This window comes from Callorhinus ursinus, unplaced genomic scaffold (genome assembly GCF_003265705.2).
Source record: "Callorhinus ursinus isolate GAN/ISIS: 27379988/994484 unplaced genomic scaffold, GSC_fseal_2.0 scaffold1, whole genome shotgun sequence".
Lineage (NCBI taxonomy): Eukaryota > Metazoa > Chordata > Mammalia > Carnivora > Otariidae > Callorhinus > Callorhinus ursinus.
Window position 1 is genome coordinate 134,751,325 of NW_027397063.1, and position 19,026 is coordinate 134,770,350.

At 38.8% G+C, this 19,026-nt stretch overlaps 1 protein-coding gene across 9 annotated transcripts in view; it reads left to right on the forward strand.

Annotated features, from left to right (window-relative positions):
• RBMS3 (RNA binding motif single stranded interacting protein 3) overlaps positions 1-19,026 on the forward strand; it is a 1,359,336-nt gene that overhangs the window by 1,332,651 nt on the left and 7,659 nt on the right. For 5 of the 9 annotated variants that reach the window (XM_073901133.1, XM_073901139.1, XM_073901145.1 and 2 more), the window contains 2 exons: positions 9,459-9,539; positions 12,234-12,361. In XM_073901133.1, the coding sequence (XP_073757234.1) occupies positions 9,459-9,539; positions 12,234-12,361 (209 nt within the window). Of the gene's footprint in view, positions 1-9,458; positions 9,540-12,233; positions 12,366-19,026 lie in introns of those variants that run through there. The other 4 variants (XM_073901128.1, XM_025883316.2, XM_025883325.2 and 1 more) reach the window with 1 other exon arrangement.

The following is a 19,026-nucleotide window of genomic DNA, read 5'->3' on the forward strand; positions in this document are numbered from 1 at the left end:
GCAAGAATAAAGCCTGCCACCCAGGCTGCCAAGTTTCACAGTAATTTTATGAGCACACAACTTAAATGGGCCTGCAGCACTGCCCAGAAAGCTTACTGCATATCTCTGGTCCATCCGCTCTCACTCTCCAAGACATGCATGTCATACCTTCTCCCAAACCTACTGCCTCTCACTTGCACCTCACATCTTGCCTCAAAAAATGAAAATAATGACAAAAGAACGTAGGTACCTTACAAATCTCCCAAGGTTGTGTCCGAATCCACTCAATCTAGCCTGTTTAAATGGATAGGTTGGCCCTGCTCTCCCCTAAGGTCAACCTTTCCTTTTCTCTGTTGGTCCTTTTTTCTTTACTGTAAACTCCTTTATAGAATATAAAGTATGTACAGAAGAATGTACAATTCATAAGTTTATAGCTCAGTAAGTTTTAGAAAGTGTGGCGGTGGATACTCATGTGTCTATCACCTAGACCAAGTTATAAAAGGTCCTGTTATTACAGAAGCCTCTTTTGCATCCATGCCCTTTTATTATCTCCATAAAAATACCCACAACCCTGACCTCTGTCAACACAGATTTGCTTTTATTGTTTTTGAGTTTTAAGTAAATAAAATTGTACAGTATAAAGCTTTTTATGTTGGTCTTTTTTAAAAATTCAACATTATATCTGTGTTTATATATATATATATATATATATATATATATATATGTGGATTCATCCATATTTGTAGAGCAAGGATTCTTTTTTCATTGTTTATATCATACAATATAAATATATTACAATTTATTTATTCTACTGTCGAGGGACATTTAGGTTATTTCTAGCTTGGAGCCATTATAAATAATGCTGCTCTAAATATTTGACACATATCTCTTGGTGTACATTTGAAAGAATTTCTACTGTGCACATACCTAGGAGTGGGATTGCTCATTCATGGATTCTGTAAATGTTCTGCCAAACAGTTTTACAGAGTGGATGTACCAATTTATACTCCTACTAACAGTGTTTGGGAGTTCCAGTTGTCTACATTCTCTTAACATTTGGTATTGTCAGTCTTTTTCATTTTTGCCATGCTGGTCAGACTATAGTGTTATATCATAATATTTTTAATTTGCATTTTCTTGATGACCCATGAGTGAGGTTATGTGTTCATATGCATACTGGCCATTTGGAATTTAGATATTCTCTTTCCTGAAGTGTCTGAATGACTATATATACATGATTTTTGTTGTTTTGTTTTTTAACTGAACTTTTTATTGAGATTTTGGAGATTCACATGCAGTTGTAAGAAGTCATATAGACAGACATCCCTTGTACAATTGCCTCAATGTCCCCCAATGGTAATATTTTACAACACTATAGTGTAATATCACAAGCAGGATATTGACATTGATATAATCTACAAATTTCATTCAAGTGTCCTCAGCTTTACTTATACTTGTTTGTGTGTGTGTATTTACTATACAATTTTTACCTATATAACTTTTTTAGCTACCACCACAGTTAAGATATTGATCAGTTTCAGTATCACAAGAATCCTTCTGTTCCACTTTTATACCTATACATGCCTCCCTATTAGTCCCCTACCCCCATGTCTAATCCTTGACAACCACTAATTTGTTCTCCACTTCTAAAATTTTATCATAAAAAAATGTTATATACATGGAATCACACTATATGATCTTTTAGAATTCTTTTTTCTTGCTCCCCATAATTCCCTGGAGATTCATGTAAGTTATTATGTGTATTAATAGTTCATTCAGGCTCATTTTAAAAAATTCAGTGTTCAGTCTTCTTACTGACTGTGGATCTTTTTAAAAAATATACATTCTGTGTATAAGCTTTGTCAGATATATGTACTGTAAATATCTTTTCTTTGTTTTCTGATAATTGGCAGTTCTTAGTTTTAATAAAGCCCAACTATCAATATTTTCTTTTATTATTATTTTTCAGTCATGTTTAAGAAATCATTGCTATTCTCAATTTCATGAAGGCTTTCTCCTCTTTCCTTTAGAAAACTATATTAAAATAACTTTCATATTTATACCTATGATCTATCTCTAATATTGTACACTCTGAGGTACTGTATAGTATGAGGTAAGGATCTGGGATCATTTTTCCTATAGAGAGATACCCAGCTTATCCAGTATCATTTATTTAAAAAGATCATTCTTGCCTACATTGAATTATGGTGACACTCTTTCTCTCCTTGAAACAATACCACAATATCTTAATTGCCATGACTTTTTAGGAAATCTTGGTGTCTAGTAGTATGCATTCTTCAACTTTTTTTTTTTCCCCAAACTTTTCTTGGCTATTCTGGGTCTCTTGCCTTTCCATATAAATTTTAAAGTGAATTTGTTGACTTCTACCAGGAAATGTGCTTGGATTTCAACTGGAATTACATTGAATTTATCGATTCTTTTCAGGAGAATTAACATTTTAACAATATTGAGTCTTTTAATCCATGTATGTAATATATCTCCTCATTATTTAGATCTTATTTAATTCCTGTCATCAATGCTTTCTAATTTTCAGTATAGAAGTTTTCATACCTTTTCTCAAAGTTATTTCTAGGTGTTTTATTTTTTTGATGCCATCAATATAGTATTATTTTAAATTTCATTTTTAATTGTCTGCTGCTGATATATAGAACTAGTTTTTTATTAGCTTTATATCCAGCAACCTTGCTAAACTCCCTTATTAATTCTAATAATTGGTTTTTAAATCAGTCAATCAAGAAATAAAGCAAATTTTTTTATTTTTTATTTTTTTTTAAAGATTTTATCTATTTATTTGACAGAGAGAGAGAGATAGCGAGAGCAGGAACACAAGCAGGGGGAGTGGGAGAGGGAGAAGCAGGCTTCCCGCCGAGCGGGGAGCCCGATGCGGGACTTGACCCCAGGACCCTGGGATCATGACCTGAGCCAAAGGCAGATGCTTAATGACTGAGCCACCCAGGTGCCCAAGCAAATATTTTTTTAGAAAACTTGAGAGGGTGGAAGGAATTCATGATGCCTATATAGAGTTGTTTGAAGTTCAAATTTTAGACACAAGTTTCTCAATCAGCTACCTTTCCATGGTATTATCTTATTTTTATTACTACCACAGGGATCTGTGCACAAGCTCGAACCTAGCAGGCTTTGGATTTTTCCAATACATTCATGAAAATTCCTTTCTCTCCAAAGCTGAAGGCCTCCTTAGCCTGTGATTATATGGGAATGACTACTTCTCCCTGTTGCACAGGGGGTGAGATTTCATAAATTTCCAATCTGAGAACAACTTCCAAGACTCTTCCTTATTACTCTCCTTGCTATGTGTTGCCAAAAAATGGCGCCACCCCAGAACACAGTGTTGACCAAATGTGTATTTTTTGTTTAATAATTTAATGCACACCTCTCTGTGGATTATGTTTGGTACTACTCTAGGGAATTGGGTGAATATTATAATTACATATTCCTAAGAATTCTGGGCTTCAATTTTTATCAAGCCATCTACTGGCTATCTTTCCTCCTTTAGTGTCTTTACTCCTAGTAAGTGAAGGGTATGCTACTATCTGTATTCACCTCCACCTACTCTTCAGGGATAATTGTTTCATTTTTTCACAACTGTCTATTTTGTTATTTCTGTTAGTACCTACTTTATAAAGTAATACTAGCACAAAACATCATGAAAGCATTCATTACTATTATTCTGGATGAGGATCCACTTCATTCTCCAACATTCTATTGGCAGAAGTAGAAAGACTATAGGAAGAATGTATAGTGGGGGCCCATATAGGAGTCCAGCCTAGTGGACACTTTCCTTTCAAGGAGAATCTCTCCGGCTTTTCTCCTCTCTGTGGATGGTCTGTCATTCATTGAGTGGTATGGAGACTTAGAGACCTTCTTAGAATTTCATTCCAGGCAGTAATTACTGCTTAGTCAAAGCAAGCATGTGAAATGATACCAGTTTGCCATCCTGGGTCCAGGTATTACTCCCCGTCTCTAAAATGACAGAATTTTACAAATCTACACATCACAAAGTACCTCTATCTGAGGTAACACCATGCCTCTCCCTCAGCCACTCACCCAACCCAGGCTGTTCCCTTAAGTTTCCTTTGTTGGAAGAAACTTTACAGTGGATGGCCTTGAAAGTAATTCACACTGCATTCTGTTGGCATCATCTTCCATGATGCTGCTTTCTTCTGCTCAACTTCCTTTCTGAGGTGCATTTTTGCAACTTTCCTGTATCCTTATTGACTTACCAGGTTTGATAGTACCTGGACAACTCCCCTTTCTGGAATTTGTTAAGCAGCTTGAAGAATTTTATAGCAAGGACTAGAAGCACCAATTTTAAAATCTAAGCAGTATAGTGACAACTCCAAATGAGCAAGTTTGATAAATTATTTGAGGAAATTTCAAAAATTCAAATGTAGGAAATTCCTTGCTACTCCCTTGCTCTACAAATTATTAAATGAAAATTTCCTCACAGGAAATATATAAAACATATTTGTTTTGCTTTGGTGGGGGAAGAGAAAGTAAATCCAGAAGTAAAAATGTGGAGTTTTGTTTCCTCTGAAATAATCAATGATTCCACAGTAACAGAAACAGTTTGTCCTGACTTAAATAGGCAAAAACACAATTCCTCTCCAATTTCACCATTTTTTTTCTGTCTTTGTGTAACTATCTTGGTGATGCAGCGTCTAGACTTCTTGGAACAAGTGATGGAGTCTGGAATTTATTCTGTGGGTTTGAAAATGGCTATTCAGGTCTCCTTCGAACTTACATGTGAAAATCCAGTGCTTTTAGAATATGTAAAAATAATCAAGCTGTTTACCAAAACCATAAAAGTTCTCCATTCATGCCTAAACCTTGGGTTGCTACCAACAAGGAAATATCGTATGGACGCTCCTTTTATCCATATCATCTCACCACAATGTGGTTCTCATCAGCCGTTGTATCAAAAAAATGCAAAATAATTTGCACTCATGAAAGAATGGTGGCAGATATTTTCTAGCCTTTGAGACATACCGATAAAAGAAATTAGCTTAAAGAATATACATCCATTCTTGATATGGTTTTAATAAGTAATCCACCAGAATTTATCAAGCCGAAAGGGCAGATTTTTATATCACAGGGCATTCTCTTAGTCTTTTGTCATTTGTTAGCTGGATAAAATAAAAGAAGTCTCTGAGGCATCCAGATCTAAACAGTGTTTGTGCAGCCTGGATTATTAAGTCTGACTGTAGTTTATCTGCGCTCTTAAGGAAATCAAACTGTGCTTGCCGAGAAAGTTCAGAGTTATTTGTCACCAATTACCTAAAGCTGGGAGTTGATCTTACCCATAGCTGGAGCCATTTCCTGTAAGCATTTGCTCCGAGTTTTACAAAGCTGTCACTTCTGGAGGCTTCACCCTAGAATATATGTGTCTACTACTGCAGAATTTTATTGCAAAAGTTTATCCAGAAATAATAGTCTTATGGGGCATAAAGCTCCACAGTATTGACTTGTTTAAAATAAGCCTATCCCTAATTTTCAATGTTCTCAAGCTCTATTATCTTTTCTGTGAGGGGGGAAAAAAAAGAAATATATATATATTTTTTCATTAAAAGATACAGCACACTAAACTGAGTTGATGTCATTAATACTATAAAATCTCTCTTGCTTCTGTTCAGAGGAGTAGCAGAAGAGTAAGTTAAATTGTAAAACAAGTTAAGCATATAGGGTAGTCTTCCTGGAAGAAATTTAGGTATTGTGAGTATTGAAGTAAAATTTAAGAAATGCATGGAAATGAAATGGCAATAAAAATATTATCCAAAGGCATATATCATGGAAATGTTTCTTAAATGGATCTCCAGTTTTTCCAGCCCATTAACAGCAACAACAACAACCATCTTGACATCTTTATTAGATGGAAACAATCTAAAGGAAAGTCTTAAGACCTTATTTACTTAATTTCAAAGATAAAGAAGTAGACTGAAAAGTGTCCTCAGTCATGGGTCAGAAGAACAGAAGTTTATTCCTATTACACGGGATCTTATCTCAATCTGTAAAATGGGTGAGCCGTCCTTCCTAGCTCACGGCATTGTTCTAAAGAGGAGTATGAATTTGTGCCATAAGCAGTTCAGTCTGGGCCATGTTTACAACTTCACTGAATGTCTTGGAAGTTGTGAAAATATGCTGATTCAGTTCTACTGGACAAAACACAGATGAGGGTTTGAATTAAGTCAGAGTTATTTGAAGAAGATTAGCTAAGAATCACATAAAATGCTTTTCATTAACTACACTGTCTGAGAACTCTAGTTTGGCCAGGGAGGTTGGTGAACTAGTGAACTAGAGAACCAGTGAGTGTTGCTCTGAGTGACCCAGGCCATGCCCCTACTTAAAACTCACAGAAATGGCTCCTGAGGGATGCAGACAGATCAAAGTAGTGTCCTATAGGTAAGTACCAGTGGTATCATATTCTCAGGCAAAGGATACACTCTCACTTATTAGACCCAGTTGCAAAGTTTGGAATTACTAACTTTGGAATAGAAAATACTCAAATCAATGTATTCTTTTACTAGTACATTATAAGTCTTGGAAAACCATGACCAGAAAGTAGAACATGAGCCCCAATAGAATCAGCTCTGGGCTTACATAAATTCATAGTTGGCAAAAATATATTCCCCCTTGCTAAAAATCTACTAAGGCTTTCAAGATTCAATTAGAGAAGCATTTTCCATAGTATGCTCCTTAGAGCACTATTCTTTTTTTTTTAATTAACATATAATGTATTATTTGTTTCAGGGGTACCGGTCTGTGATTCATCAGTCTCACACAACACCCAGCGCTCACAACAACACATACCCTTCCCAGTGTCCATCACCCAGCCACCCCATCCCCCGACCCGCCTCCCCTCCAGCAACTAGTTCTAAGCAAAATTAGTAGATGCTACCAGAAGGAAGGAAGGAAGCAAGGAAGGAAGGAAGGAAGGAAGGAAGGAGGGAAGGAAGGAATGGTGGCTTAATCATCTTTTTTTTTTTGAAGATTTTATTTATTTATTTGACAGAGACACAGTGAGAGAGGGAACACAAGCAGGGGGAGTGGGAGAGGGAGAAGCAGGTTTCCCGCGGAGCAGGGAGCCAGATGTGGGGCTCGATCCCAGGACCTGGGGATCATGACCTGAGCCGAAGGCAGACGCTTAACGACTGAGCCACCCAGGCACCCCTTAATCATCTTTAAATAGGCTGCTATAAAACTTGACTTCTCAGTTTTTATTGTATGTCAATATCACAAAAGAAGATACATTCTGCAGCATTTGCCAGAATGCACTAGAACACAGCTCTTTTCTCAGCTGAGCTACCATTCAAAAATAATACATTATAGAAAATGCTCAAAGGATTTTAATAACCTATATAATATAAGCAAAACACCTATCTGAACTGTTATCCCCAAAATACCTCCTAGAGCAGTTTTGTTAGCAAGGCAGACACCTGCCATAGAGCTCTAGATGTGGAATATATTTGCTGAAAGGTGACTCCCGGGTTCTATACTTATTTGAAAAATTGATAGCAATCAGATACCTGAGTACTTATGTCTGCTTTAAGACACAAGGACAATAATGAGCAGAGTTGGCTAAAGTATATGTTTAAAGGTTATACAAATGAACTATAGGGGTGATGAAATTACTATCTACAGTGAGCTCAGAATTATTAACAGCTAAAGGAGTGCAAGATTTGTAACTGGAAATGGAAGGCTTTCTTCTTGCAAGTTTTTCTTCAGCCATTGAACAATTATTTATTGAGTATCAGGCATGGCATGGTGTGTTGGAAGATACAGAGACATGAAGAGTTTGGCCCGTGCCTTTAAGGAGATGACAGTCTGGACAATTTCAGTAGAAAATTGATGGCTGCTGTGAGAACACAGGAGATAATACATAGAAATCTCTGGTGATTTTTAAGTGTAAACCGAAATTAGTAATATCTCCAGGCCATTCAAATAGTTGCTCTTAGTCCAAGTGACAAGTTTTTTTGTTGTTTTTTTTTATTTTGTTTTGTTTGTTTTTTTTAATATAGATTGGAATTGAACTTAGTTGTCATTAGTGTTACCCAGTTATTAGTTGCTACATGTGGACAATAGACAACAGTTTGGTTTGTTTGATTTAGGGTTGTTTCATTAAGCCTGTCTCTATTTTTAGCAAGTAGATACAGTAAGACAGTTTTTAGTTTAGGATGGAAATACATTTATTCCAGAGCTGCTTACTTGCTGTCATTCTCCATGAATACGGACCAACAACACCAACAACTGAACAACTGATGAGCTCATCTCCATTCAGATATTCCCCTTGATTCAGAACCATTACGTCGCTTGCACACTGAAAGGACCAGGATACACAAAACATAGTAATTTAGGTTTTGCATATTGATGCTTGGCATTTGTGTTTGAACTTAGCAAATTTAGAAGAATAAAGTAGCAGAGGCTTGCAGTTTTCCATCAAAATCGTGTCTCTAACCTTCGTGAATGGAGAAAATTTGTCTTCAGTAGATGATACTGGTTCTGACGTTTTGTGACGTTGGTCAAGTTTAGAAGCTCAGGAATACAGCTGATTCCACAGAAAATTCTATTCTCAAAGAGTAGAATGTTGAATTTGCATGGGGAGATAGGCATTAGACATGGGAATATGGAATTTGGCTTATGTGGGTGAGCAAGTAATTTTCCTGGGGCTCCCTTTCTGCAATGCAAAACCGCAGGTTATTACTCCCAACGCATGGTTTACCGAAAACTACAACTTAGTGAAAAATGGTTTGACGGTTTCATTGTCCATCCAGATGAAGAACATTTAGAGAATTAAAGGAGTTGAAAAGAAAAATACTGCCAGTGACATGAGCGTGGAAAGGGGGGGCGAGAGCACAAAGGAGACTTTGTCATTATCTGTAATACTATTTCTTTTGCACCTAAAAAAGTGATAGGAGAATGACAAAATGAGAACATGCGCCAACTCTGAATACTGCTACATGTGCATCGCTTGCGTTATTCCTGTATTTTTCTTTTTTCTTTTTTTAGTTAGAAAAGAAATGATCGCTAACAATCTGATGATTCATTCATTCAACAAATGATTCGTTGAGAGCCTACTGTGTGATAGGTGCTAGCAATAAAATGAGAAGGAAAAAAAGACAGACATCCTCCCTGCCCTTATGGAATGTATGTTTTAGACATGAAACTGCCATGGTGGGAATCTAAGATAGAACGGCTACAAAGACAGAGTGAGGGAAGGGGGACGATACTGCACCGGTACAGTGGAGGTAGTAGGCTGCTGCTCATGCTGACTCAGCAAGCCAAGCCCATTCTCTGCTGATAGGAACTGCCCCGTTGTTGGTGGACATAGAGTGTAATAACGCACTGGCTGTGGGCTACACATTTAAAGCAGTTTCATGTGATACCTACTTTTCTCGCTGATTGCAATCTCAAGTTCACCTGCATTTTTCTTTGGTTCTCTCTAGTATATGACTGCTGCCGCGCCTATGCAAGGGACCTACCTTCCCCAGTACACGCCTGTGCCTCCGACAGCTGTTTCTATTGAAGTAAGTCTGTCCCTGTCTTATAGAAAGAGGTAGGGATGACAAATCTCAGCCACATGTACTGTGGGCCCCCATAACCCAAGCAATCTTTATGTGTGGTTTTGTGCCACTCTAAAATTTGACATTGCAAGTTCACTATATGAAAGTGCACCAACATGCCTATGTTGTGCTTTGCCCACGAAATAAATCAGTTTGCTGTAGAGGTAAGAGGGGAGTATTGTTTTAATACTTAAAAGATCAGAGACCAGATCACTACCCCATTAAAGGTTAACCGCAAATACTCATTAATAGGGCAGGAAAAAATGTTTGCCACTAAACCAGCAAAAATGAGTTTGCTAGTGCCTTGTTACTCAAAAGAGTGTCCCTGGGCCAGCGTCATCAGCAGCATCACTGGAAGCTTGTTAGAAATGCAAAGTCTGAGACACCACCCAGACTTACTGAGTCAGAATTTGCATTTTAACAAGATCCCTTGGGGATCTATGTTCACATTAGTGCACTGGTTCTCAAATTTTCTGTATATTATTTTCTGCAATTATTTAGAGAGATTTAAAAAATATTTATGCCTGGGTCCCATCCCCAGATTCCGATTTATTTGCACCCTCTTATGGCTGTGGGTACCTCAAATGATGAAGACATTTTGTCTTTAATAGAAACTTTGTTCCTTTCCTTCCCTCTTTCCATTGGGCTGAACCCATCCCCTGTACACATTACTTTACTGGACAGAGCCAGCAAGCTACATAGAAAGGAAGAGAGCATAGAGCTATGTAGATAGTGGTAAAACACTTAGATGTGTATATTTCTGTCTAGTCCTAGCTATTGTTGTCTCTTGCCCCTCCTCCCCTTCTCCTGATGGCATTTGCCATTATGGTCACAGTGCATTTCTTCCCAACAGCAGGGACTCCTCTGGAGTCCATGCTATTGCTAGTCCATGAGTTGGCCAGCAACTAGGGTGCTGGCACCACTCCACATAGAAGGCTACCATGACTTGCTCAATCTCTACAACTACAGAGATTGGGGAAATCTTCACAGAATAAATTGGATCTTACACAGTGTTTGTTTTGGTATATGCCAGATGTTTGCTCGTACCAAGGTTTGGGAAAAACAGAATTTTAAGAGAATACCATCATGTAATTTAGGAAGCCAAGGAGGTCCAGTTTTAAATCTTTTATGTGCTCTAGACCTGTGGGCCCCAGAGAATATGTCAGTATTAATCAGGTTTTAATTGGCTTTTCAGAATTTCAAGACTATGTGTTTAAAATAGATGTGTTTTTTTTTTTTTTGGTTTTGTTTGTTTGTTTGTTGCTGTATTTGACCATCAAAAAGCATCTAGATCATCAGTTAATGAATCTAGACATTCTAGGCACTTTAAGCATAGATCTCTACCACATATTTGCATTCTTCTTTGTCTATACTGACATATGGATATGCTTACCTACAGAATTTGAGCGTTTTGATGACTATAAAATAATGGGGCACATTTGACACTGTGACTTATTAGAAACAGTCTAATTATAGTTAAAGAAGAAGTCTATAGATCAAAAGAAGTCCTTTGGGTTGGGGCACCTGGCTGGCTCAGTAGGTGGAGTATGCAGCTCTTGATCTCAGGGTCGTGAGTTCAGGCCCCACATTGGGCATAACGATTACAAAAAGTAAATAAATAAATAAAAGTCTTTCACTAAGAAAAATGGAGGTACACTTTAATAGATTGCTTTGAATTTGTGCGTATAGAGAAAGCACCGATCTCTTTTCTATGTAAAACACTCATTGAAAATTCACCAATATCCGCACACGTAAATGCTGGTGGGAGAATTAGGGAGAATATAGGGAGAATTTTTGGATTCTGAAGAACGGTTTAGTTAGGGATAGAGAGTTGACCAAAATGTTTGAAACCTGACATCACTGTAGGAGTCCAAGGCTATGAGTAAAACCAAGAGAACATATTCAGAGAGATACCTTCTCTAGGCCTCCCACCTGCCAGATAAAACCACCTGTGCCTTTCTCAGAAGCAAACATCTATCCCTAATGATGATCAACTCCTTGTTGGCATCCTTGTTGGTATCTGTGAGAAATGAGAGGGTGAGAGAAGTAGCAAATCAAGATTAAAGATGTCTGTTTTCTGAAACCTCGAAATGAATTCTAGTTCATGTTGTAGAAAACAAAACAAACCCAAACAAACCAAATTGCTGAAGGGAAAACCTACCTAACAATATGCCTTTAAAAGAATTCCAAGCTTTTATGTATTCTTTTCTTTTCTTTCCTTCCTTTTCTTTTTAGGTCCATTGTTTTGCCAAGTCAAAGAGACATGACACGACACGGTACTCTACCCCAGGGAAATATTTGAATATACAAGTTTTTATAGGAATCCTGCATGAGCTTTTGATTAATAAATTATTATTTAGTGTGGCTATATGCAACCATGGTTTAAAAGTTCTAAGTTTGGCGAAAGTGATTTTCTGACCATTCGACTACAGTAGAGGTTTCTGAAGGCAAGGCCTCTTGGTGACACATTGAAGTGAATTCCTCAGCCTTTATCCAAATGTGCTGTCTGGTTTTCCCTGGGGTACTTCCTGTAGCTTCATTTGGCCGAGTGCAACTCTACTCAAGCCAAAAAGAAGAGGGGTATTCCCTATAGTCCATCTGGAAGAAGGCCCTTTGCTAAAGCCAGTAAGGCTTTTGTGTTCTTATTTGCCTCCTTAGGGTGTTGTTGCTGATACCTCTCCCCAGACAGTGGCACCTTCATCCCAGGACACCAGTGGTCAGCAGCAACAGATAGCAGTGGACACATCCAACGAACATGCACCTGCATATTCTTACCAACAGTCTAAGTAAGTTCGGGCTACACTAAGCTCTTTTCCTCAAGATCGACCATCTTGTCACCATTCTCTCATGTTGCATCTGTTAGCGTTGGCTGCAGTACAGACCATCCCAAACTTAGTGACAAGCATTTATTTAGTTCATGGGTCTATTTATTTAGTTCGTGGGCCGGCAACTTAAGCTGACCTCAGGTGGATAGTTCTTCTGGTCTTGACTAGAATTGCTCAAGCACCTGGGGACAGCTGATGGTCATTTTTGCGGCTCTGCTTCTGGGTGTTAGTTGTCTGTTGGTTGAATATGATGGAAGCAATCGGATTATGTGTTTCTGATCCTGCATCAGCTTATTCACATGGAAGTCTCAGAATTCAGAGAGCAGCAAGAGAAGAAGCCCAAATGAAGCACTTTTCAGTCCATTTGGACACATTTACTACTGCCCCATAGGCCAAAGCAAGTCATATGGCCATGCCCAGAGTTAATGTAAAATTTCACTTAAGCCTTAAATACAGAAGGGGGCATTAAAAAAAAAAAAAAACTACTATACATATTTTTGGAAAAAACTCCAGTATTCCCACTTGAAACTGGATAGTAAGCCTGCATGAATTCCTAAATGAAGACAGTATCACTCCCTTTGCAGGGATACCTTGAACACCCAGTAAAGTAATTCATGAAAAAGGGTGCTATAAAATCTAAAACAATGTGGAGTCTTATTTAGGAATTAAATGACAAAGCGACAATCATGTATCAGAATTACTCTTGCAAATCTTTAAATCACTTATAAAGTACTGTTGGCTTTGTGTTGAGTAATTATGTAGACTAAAATTTGTGAGGTTTTGAAGCCAAAGTAATTAACAAAAATTCAGTCTATATACGGATGTCTTGTCCTGCAAACTATTCTAATCTGTAGGTAGCAATCAAAGCCCCAGTGAATAGAGAATTCCGGAGAGATCCTTCCTAGTCTGCTGAGTGTTGCTCCCATTTCTTAATCATTCCTCTTTAACCTCAATACATATTTAGAGATTTGTTTGTTGCTGAAAGATTAATCATGGTAATGGAGTCTCCTCTAAGTAGCTTAGCTTCTAAAGGTAGTCTTCCAAATTAAATGTGCTGACCACATGACTTAACCTTTATAATAATAAAAGTGTTATTATTATCATTACTTTCACATAACAGCTTTCAGGAAAGATCCATAAAAATAAACCATTTTGTGTTTTTGGTTTTGTTTCTTGTTTGTATTTTTAATTCACCTATAGCCTATGTGAATCACTTTCACACACACGGAACAATATGGTAGTCTCTGGTACTCTGTTCCCAGCATACTGGAATTTTTTCAGTCTGTTCAGAGGGTAATGTGTGAGAAAGGAGCAGAGACTGGTTGTGGGAAGCACGGTGAGAGACACGGGTGGGAATTGAGAGCTGCTGTATTTGCCAGAACCACTTGGTGAGTAGGTGAAGCTGGCTTTTGCTGTTTCAGAGCATAATGAGGAAGTGAGTGATCCTAGACCCTTCTTGCTAACAGTTCAATGATGTCTGGATAAATAAAAGAGATGCTTTCATCCCCCCAGTCAACAATTATTGATATAGTGCCTACTACGTGACCCCCAGAATTCCAGATGCCAGGAAAAGAACAATGAAGGAGGCAGGCGCCTTTCCTACTCTCTTGGAGTTTACTTCCTGCTAGGAGTAGACTCACAGTCAGTGGACCAATCAGCAAACAATAAAAAAAAAAAAAAAACGAAATTGCAAAGCCAACGCCAATATGTAAAAAAGATTCTTGTGATAGAAAATGACAGCATAAATACCTAAGATTTGGTATCAGGCAAGGCCTCTCACAGAGGCCTGGATCTGAAAGATAATAATTACAAGCTAATCTTGGAGAGATTTGGAGAAAAAAACCAATTTAGGCAGAAAAAACAGGAAGACCAAAGGTCTAGAATGGGGACCTCTGGCTAGAGTGTAGTGAAAGAGTCGGCCGGGGGGGGGGGGGGGGTGGATGTAGGAGACAGAGTCAAACAGGCAGTTTTTATAGAGCCTTTGGTCCTTGGATACTTGGCTTTGTATACAGGAATCATTCTCAGTTCTATGTGAAGAGAGCCACTAAAGCTCTGGAAGGCATTAAGGGAAGGTATGCCAGCAATTGAGTTATATTTTAAGGACTCCACTAACCAGTGGAGGCTGGGTGTGGAAGGATGTGTTTCAAGAATGGCTTTCAGGATACAAATGTCCCCCTTCTTGCGACTATCTGTAACATTCTCTTTTCCCTGCCTGATTCAATCAGCTTCAGCTGCCCCCACTTAGAGCCCACAATGGGATGCTCTCTTCTTTCTCAGGTTGTCCCTACCTTTCACGACCATTGTATGATGCGCTGGGAAAGAGGATGCCCTGCCTGACCTGTAGAGGACATGTCTGCCTCTCCCAGATTCCAGTGACAGCCTCCCTCCCCACTTCCACACTTGAGAGCATCCAGCATCAGGCCAGTTTCTCTGCTGGGAGACAGGATCCCTGCCCTCCAGAGTTTACAGTCTAGTACGGGACTTGGACGTACACATAGACATGATGTGTCTACTGCAAGGGAGAAAACGAACAGGGCTCTTTTAAAGAATACTATAGTAATAGGAGAATGCATTTAATTTTTCTCGACTGGGTCAGCTTTGGTGGAGGTTGTGGCAACTGGAACTGGCTCTTACACAGAGTCAAGGAGTGTTCCAGGGGGAGTAACAGCTTGGCCAAAGTCCAGGGGTGGGAAAGCTCAGACTGCTCCTCTGAGAAGGGGATTCAGAATAGCACAGCAGTGTAAAAAAGCAGGTTGGACCCAGATTCTAACATCTACCTCAGATGTCATAGTGAGGTGCTTGGACAGCACTTCCTTTGTTCTACAAATGCTCCTCCAGCTGAGGTAAACAGTGGATTTGAAAGCAATGGAAACAGTCCAATGATTGCAAGAAGTCAGACAATAGGGAACAAAGGTCGGAAGTAAGATGGTGGAAAGTCCAGTGGGGTAGAGGGTGGGGGGTAAGGGCAGGAAGGGTAGATTGAAGTAAGAGGAAAAAGGAAAACGGGCTTTACAATTCCAAACAGAACCCCCGAGTTATTGATGCTACTCACAGGGGCAGATAAGATAAAACCAAGGAAGGCCTGATCTATAGAGAAAGATAAGGGATTTAATTATCCTTATAATAAGTCAATTCAAAGAAGCTTTATTCCTTGAACTATACTAGGAAGTCTGAGTCTGATCACAGAAAGCTTTAAGTGTTTAAACATTTTAAAACTACCTCCCACCACCGCCACCGTGGTCACATGGTTACGTGCCTTGAACCTCAGATTCCTATGGCTGATAACTTGGGCCTTTCCACAGATGATAGGGTATCAAAGAAGGAAACCCTCCCGTGTGTCCCCACAGTGGTAAGCATTATGGCGAGGGATTTCCTCATTGGGAGGAATTTTCCTTTGCACTTCTTCAGGAATGTATGTTACAGGATGTTCCACAGGGCCAGTTTGTGGCAACATGCCAGAGATGAAAGCACACTGGAACATGGGACATTTCAAACGTGTGCCATGTGAACACCACTTGCATGGCCTCGTGTACACTTCTTCAAATCTGGAGAAAATTGTTAACAGGTCCTGTTTATATTCTCAACTTACTCTCTCTGACATGTTGTCCCTATGTGCCGGGAGCTTTTTTGACTTGAAAAGAGAACAATAATATATTGCATGAAAACAAAAATAGTATTCTAGGTCAAATACACTGATGGATAACAATCTATTCTGAAATTTTCTAAAAGGAAGAAATGAGTGTGGCTTTATCCAAGGTTTTATCAGTTTCAGCCAAGGGCAGCTGATCTGTGTCATGTTAAGGCATGAGAGTCTACAGAACCATTTAAGAAGACCCTGGGAACTGAGCTAAGTATGTGGTTCATGTAGACACCTGGGTGCTTATATAACCATCCCTGGGAAAAGTTTGAGGGACGCAAGAGTTCCCACAGAGACATTTGTCAGGGAAGCATTCATAAGAAAGCAGGCACAAATAAATTAATAAATTGTTTTGAGATCAAGCCACAAGAAGTATCCCTAAAGTTATAAGGCTACAAATGTCCATACATTCTAACTGTATCTTTCACCTACAGTGGAGAGGATCTCTAAAATATTTTAGCCTATCCAAGTGATCTTGAATAGTCCAAATTTCACAAATGGCAGCTGATGTCCAGCATCATTATGCTAATTACCATGCCACTACTTTCTTTAGGCAACCCGTTTCTGATGATCATTATGCTAATTGAGATACGGACAATTTAAAGTACTTGTGCAAACCTCTGGCCTTTCTCATTAAATGGTAGCTGACCTCCTGTGGGGCGTGAAATTTGGACGAGGGTAGCTGAGTGCCCTGGAAAAGGAGCTTAACCCGTCACACTTAGATTTAGCACCATAATGTCTATACTAAAGATATTTTGAAGAAAATCACAGACATCACAACAGAACGTTGCAGGATCAAAGTTTGAGAAGTAGAAATGATGTGCATATATGAATCGAAAGGTTATATTTGGGATCTATAGCAGCAAATATTTTACTATTCCAAATGCCACTTTCCAAGCTAAAAAACAGGTCTTCGCATTTTGTATTCATGATTTTTTTTTCCTCGTTAAAAGAGGCTACTCATGCAAAAGGGAATTTCGGCGCTCTTATCTGCAAAGACAGATAGGATACCTGTGGTTTGTTTTGAGAAGTTCTGTGGAAATTCCAGTTCCTGCCCAAGTTAGCAGTTTTTCTTTGTGCTATTTAAGAAATCGTAAAAATCTTAAAAATGACAAGGGCTTGAAAAGTACAAGTCTTCAAGCAAAGTTAAATTCTGATTGCCACCTACTAGTTGTCACTCAGCCCTTTGGAGCCTCCTTTTCCTCTTCTTTAGAGCAAGAGATTAGATCAGTGTTCTCCCAAGAGTGTAAACTCGGTTTTAGTGCTGAGGGAGGATTTACCACCATTCCCTGGAGTTGAGGTGGAGGATTGGGGGTCCCAAGGAGTTTAGGCAAACACCCTCTAACCTAAGTGAAATGCTTTCTTAATTGCAGTTCTCTTCAAAGCTATTAAAATGCTAATGGCCGGACCTCTTAGAAAGCCAGATAAATCAAACATTTCACTTCCTGAAAGATTAGCATGTCCTGTAGGCTGGACTTCCTACTTGGGAATTCTGAGAGTTTTTTCAAACATATTAAATTACTAAAGAACTGTAACAAAATGTTCACTGTCAACAGGATAATTATTTTGATACTAATTGAAAAGATTACGTTCTTTAAATAAGTTTGTTTCTATATTGATACCCTTCTTGGTTGGTGCCCTTCCTATATGTTTAGTTTACCTATGGGTAGTGCAGGAGTGGGAGCATAATGTGCAGTTTCCCCCAAACTCTGGACCACAGAATCCCTCTTTTCACACGGCATCACATGAAGCTAATCTGTCAGGAATGACACTGGGGGACATTGCATCCTTAGATGATTCCAAAGATGTCTTTCCACTTCTAAAAGTCTGGAATTCTAAGCCTGTGGTTTGCTACTTCCTAATCTATCCACTCTGCTTTCTTTGGGGACTGGAGGGGAGGATGAGAAGTTTCAGGGCAATACAGAAGCATTATGTAAATGTGCACTTTCACATCTCATCTAGGACAGAGAAGGTGGATAGGAGTGAATTCAGTTCTATTAAATAGCAACACCTTGTCCCTTCCAACTTCAGCTAGCAACCAAGAAAAGGCAAAGGACAGCCATTCATTGCTCCCCACTTGTTGTCATGTAACAATGAGACCACTTGTTGGGAGAGGGCCATTGGAAACATTTGGTAAGGTTAGAGCTTGAAAGTAGTTGTAGCCTAGCTCATAAATATGGATGCCTCAAGACCAGTGCATGTGACATACCTGAGCAGTGTGGGTGTTGTATGTCAGGGTAGCCCATTGACTAAGACACCGTTCATGGAGCAGCTGTTCCAGAGATTCACGGTGTATTAGGCATTTTCTGCTAAATGAATAACAAGACCAGGTGGAAGATGGGAGTGGGAGCAAAGAACAGATCAAAAAACAAAAACACAAAACCGAGCAAAGAGAAAAGTTTTGTTCCCACAACAAGGGCGATTTTTAAGAAATTCATGGAGTAAATCTGTATTTTGCAAAGGAATAGAGATCACATATATACCATGGTTCCCATGACTACTACTAATAAAGTTTCCCTAATTGTTGCTGATGGTATGAAATTTTTAATTGCATTTCTTCTTAAAAGAAGCCCCACTTTTTCACATAACACACACAAACTATGTATTCCTAGAAACTTAAACTATTGGTTAAAAATGGAAATATCAACTATCAACTAGTTGCTTTTCTTACATGATTCTAAGAACAAGTTTATCAGGCTTCTCAGAGACATAGTGAATTCGTATGAGTGCTGTTTCCAAATTAGGAAAAAGAACTTCTCTGGATCATCCCAGCCTACCTGTTATATACCTTAAAACATCCTTAAGGGCATTTTGTAAATTTGAATAAAGCCCACTTGCTCAGAGCAGATGCAGCCCTGCACCAGACTTTGGGTGAGAATTTAGCCCCCACAAACTCAGTCATGCATCTTGTGCAGTGAACAACCTGTACAACCTCAGCAACCCTGAGTCCTCTTTAGTAAATTAAGCAACTGGGCGTCAGAAGAACCTG